Here is a 20,106-nt window from a genome sequence, read left to right on the forward strand (position 1 = left end):
AAAGTTATTTTTAAGCAGATCAGACTACTAAAATGCCAACTCCTCATCTTTGCACTTTTACAGAAATAGTTCTGGGCTGGTTCTTGAACTAATCATGCCAAATTCCATACTGGAATAAAAGATAAATGCACCTATTATATACTGGCTTAGTTACATTCCGAGAAGTCGATTTTGTTTAAAATAATTTTTTTACTTTCCATTCCAAGTCTTAAGTTGTCATTTCTGATTATTATTCATTGAGTCAATTTAAGCATGACAACTCACTGCATCGGTAACTAAAGCTACACAAGGTGATAGTGGGACTAAAAATATTTCAGAGAGATAGAGAGCATCTTTACTCAAAAGAAATGAGTGGGTTGGGAAATTTTTTTTTTTGAGTCCAGGCTGCTGATAGAAGATTCTCAAATTATGAAACTCAGTGTGCAAAACAGAAAAGAAATATCAGGCTTTAGGTCTGGACCAAGTTGCAGAAGCTTAGAGAAGCAAAGCGATGGAACAGACCAAGGATTAAAATAACGCATTGGCCGAGTAGACCTTTGAGGACAGTGGGTTGGATAAAAGACAGAACATAGGCTGTAGAGCTTTAGATAGGTTCAAGCTTAGACAGAATTGTCTACCATGAGTGACCTGGAAAATTTGAGATTATGGGAATGGATGAGTGTTAGGCAGTAAATGATCTAAGAGGTATCCAATGTTGCAGACATGGAACACACACATGGTCAAAAGCTCTTCATGGTATCAAGAAATTTGCGAATGATCTAGTTCTGTTTCAGGTCGCAAGTAATGGGAGGTAAACAAATGCTCACCCAAGAACTAAACTTATCCAAGGAACTGAAACAACAGTTGTCTCCCCAGTGCTTAAATGAAGAAAACCACTGTTTTCTAAAAGACAATGTGTGACAAATCAGTAACAGCAAAGATTATGAAAGAGGTGAAGAGGCAGAGGTCAAAATCAACTTTAGAAAAAGGCACCTGAGGCTTCTCTATGAATGATGTTAATTGACAGCTTGTCAAAAGTAAAAAGGAGCAAAAGATCCATTCTTCAAGTTTGCACTACTAACTACACTAGAACTAGAAAACAAGCATTTCGGGTTATTGCCTGGCCAAGGCTAGGTAAGTAAGAACAGAATATGGAACAGATAAGGACAGTAATATCCTCAACTGTGGCAAAGCCTACTGACAGATTGAGAGAGATGAGGAGGGATAGTTTATTGTGCTCACCTTTGTTACGGGGGATTGCAATGCTACGGCAATGTGATTGAAGTTGATCAAAGAATCAAAGACACTTGACTGGAAACAACACCTTAAAATATTTAAAATCCTCTCTGCCTCTTGAAATATTTGACACTTCCAATAACTAAACTGATGAAAACATGCTGAAATACAAGTTTTGTTATTCCTTTCTGAAATAAAAGCAATCACTGATGTAACTATTAAACCTCACACATAAATAGAGCAGCAAAAAATTTATAACTTACCTTGGTACAGACTGTGGCATCTTATCCATTACTTTTAAATTTTTGGCAGAGTTCTCAACTCTTGCACCCTGAAAAATGAAAAAAAGAACAATTCCATGTGCTCAAATTATAGTAACTTCATTGTATACTTAAGGAACTTAAGGCTTAGGTCATGGGTCTAATTAATTGGTATTTGAAGGTCTTACCTGTTTCCTCATAATGTCTGTGGCCTGCATAATGCATCTAGGTAAAAGTCCATGGCTACGAGCCAAAATGACTGCTTGCTCCAGGGTCACACTTAAAGTACTCCTGCATAAAATTATAGAACTATTAAACCAACATCTAGAGTCCATTCACGAGATTTATGTAGAAGAGCCTGAGAAAATATAGTGCATTACACAATAAACTCCACTACAGAGATCCATTTTATATTTCCCTTGAACAAATTCTCAAATGTACAAGAACAGTCCACAGGAATCACATTAAGCTTCTGGTAGACTGCCACTTACACTTTCTATCTCAATCTGCTCTCTGATTTTGGGCCTTCATATGGCTTCAACAATGCAAGTACAACGAACATCAACTGATCTTTCAAGGATCCCTCAGAACTTAGTTGTGAATTCCACTATTTCACACACCCAGCCTTTCAAGTTTATGTCAGACCCAATTAGATGCAAAGTCAACATTAACTGTTTTACTTCTCCCAGAAATGTTGCCTAACTAGTGGAATATTTCCAACATTCCCAATCATTTCAACTTTTTTTTAAGAACTGCTATGTTTTTCTCTGTTTCAGCATCGGTCTCATACACCTCTGTATTTTTACACCTCCTCAAATAAATCAGATGCACCTTCAACACTCTTTCAACCAGCACAAACACCATCTATGTCATTCAGCCTTCTTGACTCCCCACTTTTCTGTGTATGATCTCTTCCTTCCTCTCCTCTGCAGCCAGAATATGTTTGCTTTCTAATGTTCCCTGACCTGGATGAAAAGGTAATCAACTCTCTCCATAGATGCTGACTGACTGGCAAAGTATTTCCAGCATTCTTTTATTTAAGATTTCCAATATCTGCTGTTTGATAATGCTTTTCCACAGGCAAAGATGAATTTTACAAGGTTAGCATTTTGTCCAAAGATTATAAAGTATAAAATTCTACCATTATCTTTCCAATAATCTAAATAATTAAATATGCATCTGGAGAGTTCTGGTTTGGTTGAAAACAAGAGGAATTTACAACGGTTTTATAATGCTAACATTTTTTAACCTTTGTTGGGAAATATCTCCATATTCAAACAATTTCTGCGTTGTACGATCACACAGAGTACATGAAACTACAGAAAACAATCTTTATTAACAGAACGTTGGTTAGCAACAAACTCCTGGTGGAACTAAGCAGGTCAGGCACCAGATGGATGGTCTGGGTCCAGAACCTGGTTAACCTAGATATGGCAAAATTTATTTTACAAATAAACAGCTACCCAACCTCACATTGCTGTTTTGGTAAGTTCTAAGCTGAAGCATACAACTCAGTAGCCACTTTATTAAGTACACTTGTGCACCTACTCATTAATGCAAATATCTAATCAGCCAATCACGTGACAGCAATTCAATGTATAAAATCATGCAGACATGGCCAAGAGCCTCTAATTGCTGTTCAGACCAACCATCAGAATGGGGAAGAAATGGGATCTCAGTGACATCGACTATGGTATGATTGTTGGTGCGAGGCAGGGATACTACTGATCTCCTGGGATTTTCACACACAAAAGTCTCTCAAGTTTACAGAGACTAGTGTGAAAAACAAAACAAATTTTCAGTAAGCTGCACTTCCGTGGGTGAAAACACCTTGTTATTGAGGGAGGTCACAGGAGAATGGCCAGACTGGTTCATGCTGACAAGAAGGTGCCAGTAACTCAAATAACCATGTGTTACAACAGTAGCGTGCAGAACAGTATCTCCGAACGTACAACGTATTGAACCTTAAAGGGGATGGGCTACAGCAGCAGAACACCATGAAGGTACATAAATATACTTAACAGTCACTGGAACAGTGACTACTGAGGATATACAAGTTCTAAATTTTATTCTGTGCACTTCAGTATGTCAAAGACAAACATTCAATACAGTAAAACAAAAATTGCTTTCTTTGTACAATTATCAAAAGGAAAACAAACCCAAAAGATAAACAAGCTCTGCACAAGTATATTTTGATGTAAGTAACTGTTAGGAATGGAATAAGAAATTACAAATGAAACTGGGACTAACTGTAAAGCATATAATTGTTGCAGTGCATACAATCAAGTATTTGAGTTCAGTTTAAAAGTATAGGCTCTGCTGTAACAATCTCAGAATGTCACTTCCTGGCTTCACTCTTCCTCTACACAATTAGAAACAAAGGCACATGTTATTGACAATTCAAATGTCAGGTGGAAAGGCAGGTTTCACGAACTTCCTCCGTACCAAAGAACAATCTATACTTATATACAACAGCCATGAAATTGTGATTTCACAAATGCTTCATAACTAATTAATTGGCCATCTATTTAGACATAAAAGGTTCAATTTCCAAAAAGCATCATTATACAAACAGAATAGGTTAAGAAATAGTCAATTTTTATTTCTTTAAATAGTTTTGGTAAAGGATAAATGCTAACAAGGAAACAGGACTTCTGTTTCTTTTCAGAACACCTTGATCAGGTATACATGGGACCAGACTAATAGCCAAAATTACTCTTCAAAAAAAAAAACACACACAAAGTGTTCCAATTGAAGTTTCACAATTGCTTCTTCCACTAAAATTGCTGCACCAAACTCAGTGCCAAGTTCACTGTATCCGGTGCAAACAAGAGCTGGCATTTGATGATCAGCTTTAATCTGCAAGTGGCCTATGGTGTCCATTATATTCATGCTAATTTGTGGTACTGGGACATTCTAAAGCTTTGTAGCTTTTATAATAATGCAGAACATGGGTGTCATTTCCGCAGTTCCCAGAACTGCAGTAAAACCCTACTCTGTTGTTTTGAGACTGCTGGCAAATTGAAATTTATACTATTTAGACTTTGCTGACTTAGGCATTGTCACAAGATGAGAGGTGGCCATATCCCTGGGGATACGCTAGAATGAGAGGTGGCCTCAGCCAATAGTGTGTTCAAAGTTCTGGTTTAAGAATGCAGAAAAAGGATACGAAAGCTTTTGGCATTCAGTATCTGGTGATAGGAATGTGTAAGACTGACTAACAAAACATGGAAATGGCCCACTGCGTCCATCTACACTAATCCCAATTGCCAGCATTAGGGCCGCATCTTTCTGTCTCTTGCCTAATAAAAAGGGTCTAAGTGCCATTTAAATGTAGCAATTGTCATTTCTCCAAACAGAAAATTCCAGATATCAACCAATCTCTCTGAAAAAAATACTTAACCCCGCAATAACTCTTTATAGCCCCTATCTTTCACCTCAAACCTATACCCTCCTGATTTTAATCCCCTAACCATAAGAAAAGCATTTTCTATCTTATTTATGCCTCTCATAATCTTACATATTTCTATCAGGTCATCCATCAGTTCCTTCATTTCAGGGAAAACAAAGCCAGCCTCTACAGATAACATTGTGGCGAATCTCCTCTGCACAACCATATCCTTCCATATAATGGCAACCAGAAATGCACATAATACCCCCTTGTGTTACGGACTAGTGTTTTGTAAAGTTGCAACATAATTACCCAACTCTTGCATTCTATGTTTCAGTCTGTCAAGTCAACTTGCCATATGCCTTTTTCACCACCCTATTGACCTGTTTGCTAATTTCAAGGAATTACGAACTTGAAAACATAGGTCTTCCTCTTAATCAATATTGCTTGACACCCTGCTGTTCACTGAAATTGGTCCTGCTCTTACTTATCCTCCCAAAATGTGTCACTCAGGATTAAATTCCATCTAATGATGCTCCACCCAACTTTCTAACAGATCTATACCTTACTGAAGTCTCACACAACCATCTTCCCTATTGACAACACCGCTGATCTGTGTTATTTGCACATTTGCTTGAGCAGGGATTTGCTACCATGATCAACAGTGGCTTCACTAGCAGTTTCTATGCTTCAACGATAACCACAGAACCACCCATTAACACTCTGGATCACAGCATCTGTGTCACACATCACACAATCAGAAGCACAGTGTTCAAACAATCTCGGAAAGCTGCATCCATCACCTTATATGGCTGGAGGACTGTCGACCATATTTCTCTTCAAATTGCAGAGAACTATAAAAACCACTTCAAAAGCTATATATTTTGTTGTTCATTTGTTCATTAAAAAATCCTGCTGGAAATCTGGGCATTTTATCATCCATTCCCAACTTCCTGCAAGTGAAACAGATGAATTCTTTTTATGACAATCTGGTAGTCTCCTGGTTACAGTTGAGACCAGCTTTACTTCCAGATTGATTTAATTATTTGAATTGAAATTCCCCAAGTGAATTGGTGGAAGTCAAACTTGTGTCTCTGCAGCAATGGTCCCGAACATTGGCTGCAGGTCCAGTAACCTTACCAGTAAACCAAAGAAAACTATCAGCCCAGTTTACAGCTGCTAACACACAAAATGCTGGAAGAACTCAGCAGGCCGGGCAGCGTCTATGGAAAAAGTACAGTTGATGCTTCGGGCCAAAACCCTTCGGCAGGACTGGAGAAAAAATGCTGAGGAGTAGATTTGAAAGGTGGGGAGAGGGGAGAGAGAGAGAGGCGGTAGGTGAAACTCCACTGTTGGGATAAGGCCACTCTTAGGTTGGAGGAAAAGCACCTTATATTCTGTCTGGGTAGCCTCCAACCTGATGGCATGAATATCCAGTAATGCTCCCCTTCACCATTCCCCATCCCTTTGTCCCTCTCTCATATTATCTTCTTGCCTGCCCATCGCCTTCCTCTCCCCAGCTTTTTTCCTTCCTTCCATGGCCTTCTGTCTCGTTCACCAATCAACTTCCTAGCTCTTTGCTTCATCTCTCCCCCTTCAACTTTCACCTATTGCCTGGTGTTCCTGCTCAGATTTCCAGCATCTGCAGATTTTCTGTTGTTCGTGATTTGATTACAGCTCCTGATATGCCTATGTACTGCAAATTAACATGAACTCAGGCAGTGCTGTGGGTCCCTGGGTTTATAACACCAACCATGAGGTCAGGATTGCAGCATTATTAATGAAGTGCAAGTGAGCAAAAGAAGATCTATTTCACAAATGTAAACACTCAACCAAACCAGACACCACTGATATTTCAGGATTAAGATTATTTTTATGCATTCCAACAAAGACACTGCACAGATTTAAAATACAAGCTGAGGCTAACTGAAAAGATATCAATTACCTCTGAATGCCAGTGCTGCACATAACAATCTGACAGGCTCCAAGCCGGTTGCACAGTTCAGAGGATATTGGCAAGACTGCAATTCCGGAAAGATTACTACTCGGGTTTGTCACAGACGTCGAATGTTTGGGACCGATGTACAACTCCATAAGCCGCTGTAGTTCCTCTAGTGCATTCAGTGGACGCAGCAACTATGAATTTAAAAAGTTAGTAAATCTTACTTTATTTTAAAAAACCATGAATGGCACCATAGTTTAATGTTTGCTCTTTCTCAGTTCACCAGCCCTCCCCCAACTAAAGACTAAGTTTAGATGTTGCTGCACAGGATCTTTACGGGATCAAATAAAGTTTAACATGTTGATTTCATAAAACTGAACTATATTTGTACCATCAAACAGAAAAGGCATCCAACACAATTGTTCTGTGCTTGTATTTCTGCTTCACTAAAACCTCCTCCCACCAATCATAATGTACTTTCATTCCATTCCCTCGCATGTTTGCTCTAAGCAACAATGGCTAAGTTGACAATACACAAAATGAGAAATGCAAGCTAAATTTATGTTTTAAGTGACAATTCAATAAAATAAAAAAGAAAGCTATAGACAGGTTGCTATATTTTGCCACACTAAGAACCAATTTATTAGAAAAACTGTAGGATTTAAAAACTGGAACACTTTATTTGACAATGTTAATTAACCAAATTGATGATTTAATAGAGGATATCAAAAACACACTTCATTCAGTTTGTCTACTCTTCCCATGCAACTCACCCTATTTATCTTTACGGCTGTAGCAGAAGAATCAGAAGGCAAATTAGACCTTTCAAGATAGAAAGCCCTGCAGAAAGATCAAAACTTTAGAAGTCCATTTGATCATTCAATGAAGACACATTTAGAAATACCCCAAATGTAATTGCAATATTCAGCTTGCATCAGATCTAAAACTTGACTAGAGACGTGAGCATCATTTTTCTTCCCATTCCTCTCAGGACGTGTTGCTCTTTTGAACATAAAGGATGGTAGTGGCAGTGTTGATTCCTAAAAGTAAAATTAAGCTACCCAATAACTCTGTCCTGGTAAATATTAACACCCACTATGAACCCAACTTTTGCTGCACAATTTTGGCTATTACTTAAATTGACCGATCCAAAATTCACCTACTGAGAATGGAATTCAAACTTAAATTAGGACAGATCCAGCAGATAAGCCTAGTGAACAAACTACCTATTAACCAAATACCAATTCTAAGCAGATCGAATATGTATTTTTTTAAATCTAATTTCAAAATTTTTTTTATATTTTAAAGTGCAAAGTAATCTTAATCCAATGTAAATTTTTCAGAAATCTTGATGCACAGAGAATTCATATATACATCTAGCCTGTTCACAAGATCCTGAATAGATTTAAGAATACTTGCACAACAGCTGATCTTCCAGAAGGTAAATTTGTTCTTTCCCCCCCCCCCCCCAAATCTTACCTGAGTTTTCGGTGATAATATTTAACTTTATCAAGAGATGCTGAATTGATTTGCTGTTGAAGTTCTTCTGCTGTTGTATTTTCTGCATAACATTGACCCTCAAGAGCTAAGGGAAAATATTAGAAAATAAAATTGAAAAGGGAAAAAAAGCCTTGATGTAGCCTACTGTGGCTGGCTGGTCATCACACAAAACTACTGATTATGAACAATCAACTCCTTCAGGAATAAGAAGAAAGAGCATCTATTCAACACACAGCTTCCTAAATAACTTAACTGAAGCACATGAATGATTTTATCCGATTTATTTTTCTTTAATTGTAATTAGTTTAATTTGGACTGTGTCGCCATAAAATGCATTTTATTACAAAGCACCATTTTGACCAAAATATATTATGAACTATAATCAGGAAACAGGTCAATTAAATTACAGTGATCTTATATACAAGTTTATATCATAGCATAAAGCAAATGGCTTATAAGGAAGAAGCTACAAGTGCTGTGACTCCTTATGAGTCCAACTACTGCTTAAAGAAAAAAATACACCAACAAAAAACCCCAATAATTTAAAGCATTCCTTAAATTAAGCATTCAGGAGAATTCAGAGTTTGTGGGATTGTTAATACATACTCAAAAGGAAAGCTGAAATATTAACAGGAAAATATAATACCTTGAGTAAATAGTACTGTCTGCAATTTTAAGCTTCCACCATTCTGAAACTTGGAAGGCAACTCTGTAAAGTTGTGACTATAGAGGTAAAAAATAACTTTCAGTGCTTGCCGGCTTCCATCCACCTGATAAGTAATGTTGTTGTCTGTAACAATAAAATCAAGACCATCAGTGTAGACATATTTTGATTTCATATAACCAAAACCTGATTACCTGTCATGTCTCTATACACAACATAGGGTGGGTGGGATTACTGCTAAGCAATTTTTCAGAAGCAAAATACGTGTGAAGAATAACCTGCACTTTAAGTTTCAAATACTTAATAATCACAAACACTTCGTGATCATTAAAAACCTCGGGTCCACACCTTTCAAAAACTCAGGTATATCTTAAAGGCTTCAGTTCATTTCAGCAAATAACAAGAGAAAGAAATAGATATTCTCCAAAGTCTGAGAGAGAAGAAAAAATGAAAAGCAATATGCAGTGAGTCAGAAACTTAATACCAAAACTCTGCTAATTCAAACTGGAGGTTAGCTCAACAGAGATGTCAGATTCAGGAAGACATTTGGTTCCGTTTACCCTTCTCACAACTCCTGTAAAATCTTTCCAAATTAGTCCCACTCCACTTGGTTCTTTCTCTATAATAGTAATTTTTCATCTTCAAGTACTATCAAGTACTTTTAGAAAGGTATTGGAATCCACCGTCTATTCAAGCAATTATTCCATATAATTAAGCTCTATTAAGTGTTTCTCTTCTCATCTCCTGCTCTTTTGTTAAACACAACTATAGACCGAAATACTTGGCAACTGGACTGCAAAATATTTCACACTGAAGACAAGTTCTTACAAGTCTTTTAGTTCACAGAGGCTCCAAATGTAATTGCTAATAAGACAAAGGAGCCTTGGGTTGACCTCAAACTGGAGTCCTCTGCATCAATAGCAGTTTCTAGCTGTTAGAATGCAGATGAGATTTTTCCTTACAATATCTGGAATGGGTCAATGTCCAGAATGTGGGTAAAGAGAAATGAGAATCAGTGAATTTATTAGCACAAAATGTGACCATTCAATGCAATACACAAGTAATAGGTCCATTCAGAGTCACCATACTATCTTGAAACATTCATCTCTCTGGTTAAATTACAGGCCGAAAACATCAGTCACACAGTGAAGGACTGCATCCAGATGTAGGAAAAACCTCAAGGTTTTTCACAAAATCAATAAGCTTGAGGATATTACAGAAATGCATACAGAGTTTACAATCGTGTTTTCTTTAATAGAAGCATTTGACCTCAAGATGTACATTATTTTTAAAGCAGGATTAATTAACATTATATATTGTGAATATCAAAAGTTAATAGAAGGCCAGGTGAGTGAACAGAAGAAATAAACATGTACTCTAGATACCAGATTTCACTGAACCAGACAATTTTGTTGGTGAGTTAGAGGCCTTTATTTAAATGAGGATATTCAAAGGATAAGTGGGGAGTATCTCCTATAAGTAGATATTATCAAGTCTTTTAAATCCCTTAAAAAGGTGACCTGCTCTAAATAACATTGCTCCTCTTATTTGAAACTTCCAGCCTAAGAACAAACAGCAAATTAAAATGTACAATAATATGGAAGATATGCCATACAGACATAAATGGAAAAATTACAGCTTTAAAGCTTTGACAAACTTCCCTTTATTTACTGAAATTACATATTTTACAGTTAGACTATAACCAAACCACTCCCAGTGCTTTTTTTTTTATTCTGCAAGCACTGGAGTTATATTTCATACAGTGCAAATAAGGCTTTGGCATGACAATACAAACCACGTACTTGTATAATTTACAGGTGTAGGTCAGAGCTGAGCTAGCACCTTGTTGTAACATGTAAAAGATAATAGGTCTGGAAAAATTTAAATCTCTTTCATTACACAGCAGAAAATAAGCCAATGAACTCATCTTGCTTAAGGCCCAAGCAATATACCAACAAGCACAATATTTCCTGTACAGATCAACCAACAAGTTTGTTTCTTGATGACAAGCTCAAACTTCCAAAAGTTGAAAATCTCCAAAAATCTAATTTTTGTTCAGAAAAATTCACAGAAACATAAAATAAACAATGCTGGAGGCACCTAATTAGCATCTCACCTCATGATGCTATTAGATTAGGGAACCATCTTGGCCCATCCATTCGTTCATCAATAATAAGAATGCATCTCAATAGTTTCTAACACTCCACTACCCCTTTCCCCTATCCTAACATACTCACACAACTGTATTTATAGAACTTGCTTAATCCCAACTATTCTATATCAATTTTCCTGAGCTCCCTCAGTTAAAATTAAGTACTCTCAACTGAGATACTGAAGTTTAGCTATAATTTCTCCCTCCACTGAATTAAGTATTTCCCAACCTAAACAAAGCAAGTTTGAACACATTTGATAAGCATCAGCAGAAGCACCTAACCTTCTACCGCACACTACTGCTAAATTATTTGATGCTTATGGTAAACAGCTGACTAAAAAAGATAAACAGCCAGCAATAAAAAGTTCTTATAACCAACACCTCCCCATAACTACTACCATAATATTTCACTTTCCTTTGAAAATGTTTAGTAAAATCACCATAAATTAAGTAGCAGATGTATGAATTGCTTACTTGCTACTGGATATCCCTGCTCCTGATGTCTAAAATGGAAAGTTACATTGTCCAAATCAGATAGTGCAACCTTGGTGTCTTCCAGCATAATGCGTTCATCCTTCTGTGCAGAATGAAAATGGCAATAATTAGTTTACAGAATCCAAACACCAGATGCAAAAAAACCCCAATTGTTCAAGTAACTCGCATACCAACTACTTCAACCCGTATCAGTACTTTACATTAACTTATTTTAACATAACTCAAATAAAACATTTATTGTTTATAGAGAATACAAAGAAAAAAGGATAATAGGTTAATTCATAAGGTTGCCTGCAGGTTGCTTTAGTCTTGAATGAGTGAAGAGTCACAAAGAGGATGGTAGTGAAAGGCCCCATGTTCTCTCTAATCTTACTTTCAACCTTGCTTGCCTATCAATTACATTTGTGAGACTTTCAAACTGTTGTAGCTTGATATTTACTACTGCCCATCTGGAAATTCTTTGAAACCCAACAACCTTACAACACTTCAAGAAAACAGAGCCAACAGAGATTGCATTAAGTCAAGCATGCCAGTAGCAGTGTTTCAGGAGTATTGGTTGAATGCTCTAAATAAAAGCCAAAAAAAGCAGCTGATATGTCAAAGCAGGAATGAGAAATTCCCCTTTTCACTAATTTTATTAGAATAGTTAAGGTTGCTAACAAGAATAAGTGAAATTTTAATCACTGAAGTGAAAGAGAACAGGAATTTCACCCATAACACATCTAAAGACAAAGTGGAACTGAAAATTCAAATTCTTATTTGAAATGCCAACTTGAATAATTAAAGGTTTTACTAATATGTTTTCAATTTCTGTTCTAAAAATGCAAGCCACAATATCAATGAAAAATGTTATGGACCATGATTTTCATGTTGTTTAACAACGTGTACAGAGAATGGTGATCTGTAATCTTTCAATTACTTACCACAATGGGGGAGAGCAAAGATTGAAAGTTGAGAAGGACACCAGTAACAGCTATCTGCTCAAGCCACTTCTTACTGGCCTCTTTACCCTCCTCTTCATATTCTCCATTGTTGTTATATCGGTGATTCAAAGCAGCCAACAGCTGTTCAGAAAAGCTACAGATGGCTGCTACAAGACTTTGACAAAAGAGGACATCCCGTCGTAACTGCAAATCCAGGTCTGTAGTGAATCAGGGATTGGAATGGAATCAGGAATTGTAGTCAAAATTAGTGCAGACAGTTTTCCAGTAATTAATTTTGAAGTGTTACTAGTAAGCTTTCCTTGGCTCCAAAGAATCTAACATAACCAAAACTGAAATTATTCATTAGTAGATGGGCATACAAACTCAACTGTGTACTGCATAACCAAGGGACAACTGCCCCATAGAGCTCCACAAATTGCTCTTGAAGCTATGCATATTTAAAGAAGTGCAGAAAGCTTGAGTCAGGTGAATGAACGGCTAGCAGGACGGTTGAAGGACATTTGTTTATAACAAGGTTTGGAAATGTTTCAAAATGTACAGTATATACAGTTTTTGCCACAAAAATGTTTGGAACTAGACTAAGCAAATAAACTACTGAATCGCTGCCTTGCTAAATCGTAACAAGCACACTCTTTTCATACTTAGTAAGAAAGTGGAGAATTCTAAATAGTTGAGAAGTATAATGCAATCTCACCTTGACCAAAGAAATAAGTAAAACTAAAGCATACTCTAAATTATCCAAATAAACTCTAATGAATTGTAAATGAAAGATTTATACAAGGACCCACTTTCTGAGTGCCAAGTTGTGAAAGAATGTTTGTGACAGAACTAGGGCTATTTTCTAGTATAATGATTATGGTATATTCAAGGAAAGGGCAAACTGATGCAGGGAGAAATGTACCAGAATTTGTGGATGGCGTAAAGTCATCAACAATAAATTGTTCTTCAAGCCAACATAAATTTTATGTGTGTATATATATATATATATATATATATATTGATAAAGGGTGCCTAATCTAATACACAGAATTTAAATGAAGAATAAGGAAACTATACCACCTCAGAAAAAGATACTGTACTTAACTGAAACTAGAAAAATAATAGGTGTCAACCAGAAAGGTTTTATTTAATAACTAAATTGGCAGTTCAGCTAAAATGCATGACAACTTGCAAATATTGTTGAAATTTGGTAATTTGACATTACCACAAAATACAATGAAATTTTATTAACTTGAAAGGGAGTTCCTTTCAGAGCACTCCCCTATAAGACAATGCTTTATATTGGAGTTACATTTTTCTTTGATTTACAATGAACTATAATTTGAAAATGACAATAACGTAATTAGCAACCATCAAGTGCACATTATTACCGTACATTAGACTAGTCTATATTCTAACATTAAGGTCCAGGGCTCTTTTGAAAACAATCTTTGCTGCAGAAGGTGATTAAATCAAAAATGATTTACAAAGTAAAGCAAGATCTTATTTAAATAAAAACACAAAGTGCTGGCAGAACTTAGCAGGTCAGACAGCATCTATGGGAGGAAGTAGTGACGACGTTTCAGGCCGAAACCCTTCATCAGGAGTGAAGTAACCTGGGATGGTCGAGGGGGGATAAGAAGTGGGGGGAGGGATGAAATAGAGAGCTGGGAAGTGATAGGGATGATGGGAAATGGGCTAGGGGGAAGGTGGAGAATTATGGGAAATAAAAGAGAAAGAAAGGTAGGGCTGGGGGGAGAGATTATAGTGAGGGGGGAAAAAGAGAGAGAAAGAGAACCAGACTAAAATTATAGATAGGGATGGGGTAAGGGGGGGGGGGGGGGGGGGGCAGGGGTACCAATGGAGGTCTGTGAGTTGAATGTTCACGCCGGCAGGTAGGAAGCTACCTAGGCGGGAGATAAGGTATTGCTCCATCAACCTGCCTGTGGCCTCATCTTCTCATCTTATTTGCTGGTTCTGGCCTTTCACCTGCACCAGATGTTCATCTGTTTTAACATAATTGCTAAATGTAACATTTCTTACCTGTGCAGTGGAGTAGAGCTAAAAGTAATTGATTCTTTCCATCTGTGGAAAGAATTATATGATTATTGAAATGCCAATAGTTAAATATTTTGAAAATTACTCTTTATTGCAAAGTTTGTTCAGCAATATTAAAACATTTGTTTTTAATGGTGTCTATCATGGTGTGGAAAGATTAAGCATAATGATCAAGTCAAAACAAATTAAAAGATACCAAAGAAAATTGTTGCAGCAGTATGTGGGAAGACATACTTTAAATGGGATAAAGTAGGCAAGGGTAAATGCTACTGGGGAAGAGGGGAGGACTGAAAAAGCAAAAGAAAACAATGTAGACAGGAGAAGGTGGGGTGGGTCAGAGAGGTAATAATAAGGCAAAAAGACGGGGGATGGAATGATTAGGGCAAGTGAGATTTGCTTCACTTTCAGGCTGCATTGAAAACTGTTGATGTCACATAGGAAATATTAGACCATAAGACAGAGGAGCAGAATTAGGCCATTGGTCATCAAGTCTATTCTGCCATTCAATCCTGGCTGATCCTTCTTTCCCCTCTTCGGACCTACTCCTTGGTCTTCTCCCCATAACCTTTGATACCGTGGCCAATCAAGAACCTATCAATCTCTGCCTTAAATACATCCAACAACCTGGCCTCCACAGCTACCTGTGGTAACAAATTCCACAAATTCACCACCATCTGGCTAAAGAGATTTCTCCGCATATCTGTTTTACATGGACGCCCCTCTAACCTGAGGCTGTGCCCTCTTGTCCTAGACTCCCCCACGATGGGGAACACCCTTTCCACATCTACTCTGCCTAGGACTTCCAAAATTTGAAAGGTTTCAGTGAGCTCACCCCCTCATCCTTCTGAATTCCAGCAAGTACAGACTCAGAGAAATCAAATGTTCCTTATATGATAACCCTTTCATTCCCAGAATCAGCCTTGTGAACCTTCTCTGCACCCTCTATACACTGGAATTTAGAAGGATGAGAGGGGATCTGATTGAAACAGATAAGATTATTAAGGGATTGGACACACTGGAGGCAGGAAGCATGTTCCCGCTGATGGGTGAGTCCAGAACTAAAGGCCACAGTTTAAGAATAAGGGGTAGGCCATTTAGAACAGAGATGCGAAAAAACTTTTTCACCCAGAGAGTGGTGGATATGTGGAATGCTCTGCCCCAGAAGGCAGTGGAGGCCAAGTCTCTGGATGCATTCAAGAGAGAGTTAGATAGAGCTCTTATAGATAGTGGGATCAAGGGATATGGGGAGAGGGCAGGAACGGGGTACTGACTGTGTATGATCAGCCATGATCACAGTGAATGGCGGTGCTGGCTAGAAGGGCCAAATGGCCTACTCCTGCACCTACTGTCTATTGTCTCTCCAATGCCAGCAGATCTTTTCTTAGATGAGGAGTCCGAAAATGTTCACAATACTCAGGGTGAGGCCTCGCCAGTACTTATGAAGCCTCAGCATCACATCCCTGTTCTTATATTCTAGACCTCTTGAAATGAATGCTAACATTGCATTTGCCTTCCTCACCACCGACTCTACTTGCAAGTTAACGTTTAGGGTGTTCTGCACAAGGATTCTCAAGTCCCTGTGCATCTCAGATTTTTAGATTTTCTCCGTTTAGAAAATTTATTTCTACTGCCAAAGTGCATTTCATTTACCACCTGTACGCCCTTTCTCCTAATCTGTGTAAGTCCTCATCATCTGTTACCTTCCTGTCCAATAGCAGAGTTAGCATACAAGCTGAGCTACAATTTTTTTAAACATAAATTTATCCTGCCAACTAAACCAACTTATTTACTGTATAAACTTCCACACAGTTGGAAGAAATCTTGAGCCCTGTGTTAACCCCAGGCATATGCCCATTACATAAATGCAGATGATTAGTTACTCGATATCTGAGTATTTTAAGATATACAGATCCCAAAGAGAAGCAATCTCCTGTTTCAGTGAATGAATGCAGAAGTGTAATGAAATTTACTATCTATAGATCATGGTAATGAAATATATTTTTGTGTTAGAAATTATCTTTCGACTGGGGAAGTAAACGATAATGTGACTCAAGTGTATGTGGGTGGAATAGAAGCTATGATCATGTTCAATGATGCACTATGGCTCACTCGAGTTTCTTTCTTCCACCCTCGCTATTATTTCAGTGACGTTAGCTGCAAGCACAGTTACATGGAAATGGATATTCACTTGTCTATCAATTGTCACAGTTGTTACAAGTGAATTTTTAAAATGTTAATGAAATAGTAACAAATAATTGGACAATATTTTTGCTCTTCACTGGCTCATAAAGAATGCAAGAATACACAATATAGAAACAGATCACTTTATATTTTACTGGGAAGAGCATGAAAGATATTGATTCTCAAGGGAGCTGGAGGTCCTTGTACACCAATCACTGAATATTAACAGCAGGCAATTAGAAAGACAAAAGGAATGTTGGTAATTATTGTGAGAGAATTTTTATACAAGAATAGATATAACTTGCTCTGATTATATATGGGGCCTAGTGAGACTCTATCTGAATTAGTGAACACAGGTCTGATTTCCCAACCAAGGAACAGGCCTACTTCCAATAGTGGAACTTCAGAAAATGATAACTTGATGGATTTCAGGGAAAGGAAATTTCACATAAAAGGAGAAATTCAGTAGACTGGATTTATACTCCCTCAAGTTCAGGAATATGAGTGGTGACTTCATTGAAATGTACAAAATTCTTGAGCTTTGTCAAGGATGATGTCTCTCTTGCATGGTGCAGGAATCTCAATCTCAGGGGTCAGATATTCAGAACGGATGGAAAAAATATCTTGCTCTGCGAACAGTAAATCCTAGAAAATTCCCAAATAAGAGGTCTGAGAAAGCTCTTTCACTAAGAAAACTCAAGATGGAAATCAGTAGATTTTCAGATGTTAAGGAAATGATGTGTCAGATGACTGGTGCAGGAGAGTGACAGCTAAAAGGCAGAGCAGACTTTATGGGCCAAGTGGCCTAATTCTGCTACCATATTTGATGGTCTTATAGTCTAAAACCTTATTGAAAGGCAAAATGATACAAGGGAAGGGGCAAATGGAGTATTCCTCCCCTCCAATTCCTGTGATTGTATTAAGGACTTTGTATTACAGCTAATAACATCAACTTAACTCAGTTCTTAACTTAGGATATCACCCCTGCTCCTCCCAATAGCGGAATCCCAAATGATCGAGTAGTCAGTGGTCCTGTATTAAAAACTATGAGTAAGTCAACCAAATCTTTGGTTAGGCCACACTTGGGAGCAGTGTGTGGAATTCTGGTCATCCCATCACAGAAAGATGTGGAAGCTTTGGAAAGGAGACAGAAGAGGTTTACTTGGATTCTGCCCACATTGCAGGGTGTGGGTTATAAAAGTGGACAAAGTTGAGTTGTTTTCTCTGAGCATCAGAGGCTGAGGAGAAGCCTGATAGACGTTTATAAAATTATGACAGCATAAATGGGTTAAGGGCAAACTGTCATCATTTTTGTCCGGGGAGACTTGCCAAAGACCAGAAGATATGCAATTATGGTGAGGGAGTAATGTTTAAGGGAGATGAATGGGGTGACTTCTTTTATGTTTTTTACACATAGAGAGTAAGTGATTGAAAAGGGCCTGCCACAAGTAGTGGTTAAATCATATAAACTGTCATTTAAAAAGTTTTCAGGTATTCACATGAATATTCAGAGAATGTGAAGATATGGGTCACGTACAGGCAGATGAGACCGAGCCTTTTTAGGCATTATTTTCAGCATAAACACCATGGGTTGAAGGGCTTATTGTGTGTTATCTGTAAATCCTGCCTGCTGAATATTAGGAAATAAGTTATTTAAAATACAAAATGTACATGACAGTAAAGAACCAAGAACGCAGGCACTTCTATGAGAAATTATTTCAATTTGGTTTTGACTCATGTCAGACTCTGCATCTAGACATCCCATGATGAATGCACATTCAGGATTTTGGCCTAGCTGTAACAAATAAGGTAAAGGTATCTAAAAATTATTTTAATTTACTTAATTAAGAACTGTTCATTAAATTTGTTATCAACAAATTCTGGAAGGCAACTGCAAGAATATCTGGACCTGTAATTAATAGAAAATACATCACTAACCTTCCACATACTCCTGTACATTGTCCACCAATGCATTGATTGAACAAGGCAAGTTCCACGGGTCTTCCTGCACATTGGTCTGAATAATACTGCGACATTTTATATTCCGGTCAACTTTCTGCTGAAATTCTGAAAGATTCAAGAAGTCCGTGACCTACATTTCTGCAATAACTTTCATAATCTGTTTAAGTCCAAACATTTATCTCTACATCAGTGATGCTGCCTATGAAATGGCAAATGGATTGTTGTAAAAATTCATCTTGTTGGCCACTAGGGCAAAACCTGGTCTTTATTTCAGATTGCTTACCCATGGAGTAGTGCTTTCCTTTCCCCAAATTAGTAATTGCCCATACTTACACAAGAACATTACAAATGAGTGTAAATTCATTTTACATTGAGTAAACAAGTTAGAAATATGATTTAAACAATATTTCAAGAGATCAGACCTAAAGACTTTTTTAAATATACAGGTGTACCCTGGGTTTACAAATGTTCGCTTTACGGCACTTCGATTTTACAAAAGACCTACATTAGTAACCTGTTTTCGCATTACAAAGAGGATTTTCACTTTTACTAAAATTTTTCCCATATAAATTAATGGTTATTCGCTTTACGCCATTTCGGCTTAAGAAAGATTTCATTGGAACACTCTACCTTTGTAAAGGGGGAGGGGGGACACCTGTAAGACAATTTTTTAAACATTTGAACACCAATTTGCAATAGCAGTGAAAAGAGAGCTTCAAAAGTATTCAACAGATTGAACATTTCAAGCTAGAAGATAGAAATAATAAGTCATAATTTGAATGCTAGTGCTACCTTGTACATTGTATTCTGTATTAATGCCATTTGTCTCTTCAAATGCCTTGACCATAACTGACCCCTTGAGAAGTGCATCAATTGAATCCACCTAGAAGAATTCAAATATTTAGAAGGGTCACAATTTGCTTACATCTCTTATATGTTCATGAAACTTAGTTTGGATTCTTTATTTCACAAGTGTTTGAGAATCATAATGAAAGACTCTGGTGAGAAAATGATTCATAAAAAAGGAAGAGGATGTTAGAGTGGGTAAACACAGCAGCAAGATTTAAAGAGCTAACTAATAGGATGAGAAGCAAGCATTTTTCTGGAAAATAATGTTTCTCTCTTCACAAAGCCCTCAAAAACAAATATCTCCATTAACAGTATCGCTAAATGGCTCTTTATTGTAGGTTAGTGTACTGATTAAAGTAAAAGCTAAAAGATTTTAAAAATTTGAAAATTAACACAAAGCTCTTGTTTAAATCCATGCACATTTTGCATTCTTCACCAATGTTAGCAAACAATACGCTATTATCAAAGGTTTGAAAACAGTTAAAACAAGATCACTTTAATAATGTTCTAGTAC

General features: G+C 37.2%; 1 protein-coding gene across 1 annotated transcript in view; it reads right to left on the reverse strand.

Moving 5' to 3' along the window:
• prex1 (phosphatidylinositol-3,4,5-trisphosphate-dependent Rac exchange factor 1) overlaps nucleotides 1-20,106 on the reverse strand; it is a 201,458-nt gene that overhangs the window by 4,749 nt on the left and 176,603 nt on the right. The window contains exons 30-40 of the mRNA XM_073061760.1: nucleotides 19,536-19,626; nucleotides 18,720-18,848; nucleotides 14,586-14,627; nucleotides 12,543-12,760; nucleotides 11,599-11,701; nucleotides 8,955-9,098; nucleotides 8,288-8,393; nucleotides 7,582-7,648; nucleotides 6,812-7,002; nucleotides 1,664-1,766; nucleotides 1,479-1,546 (exon numbers count right to left, since the gene is read on the reverse strand). Coding sequence (XP_072917861.1) covers nucleotides 1,479-1,546; nucleotides 1,664-1,766; nucleotides 6,812-7,002; nucleotides 7,582-7,648; nucleotides 8,288-8,393; nucleotides 8,955-9,098; nucleotides 11,599-11,701; nucleotides 12,543-12,760; nucleotides 14,586-14,627; nucleotides 18,720-18,848; nucleotides 19,536-19,626 — 1,262 coding nt within the window. The remainder of the gene's footprint in view (nucleotides 1-1,478; nucleotides 1,547-1,663; nucleotides 1,767-6,811; nucleotides 7,003-7,581; nucleotides 7,649-8,287; nucleotides 8,394-8,954; nucleotides 9,099-11,598; nucleotides 11,702-12,542; nucleotides 12,761-14,585; nucleotides 14,628-18,719; nucleotides 18,849-19,535; nucleotides 19,627-20,106) is intronic.

The sequence above is a fragment of the Hemitrygon akajei genome, chromosome 11 (genome assembly GCF_048418815.1).
Source record: "Hemitrygon akajei chromosome 11, sHemAka1.3, whole genome shotgun sequence".
Classification (NCBI taxonomy): domain Eukaryota; kingdom Metazoa; phylum Chordata; class Chondrichthyes; order Myliobatiformes; family Dasyatidae; genus Hemitrygon; species Hemitrygon akajei.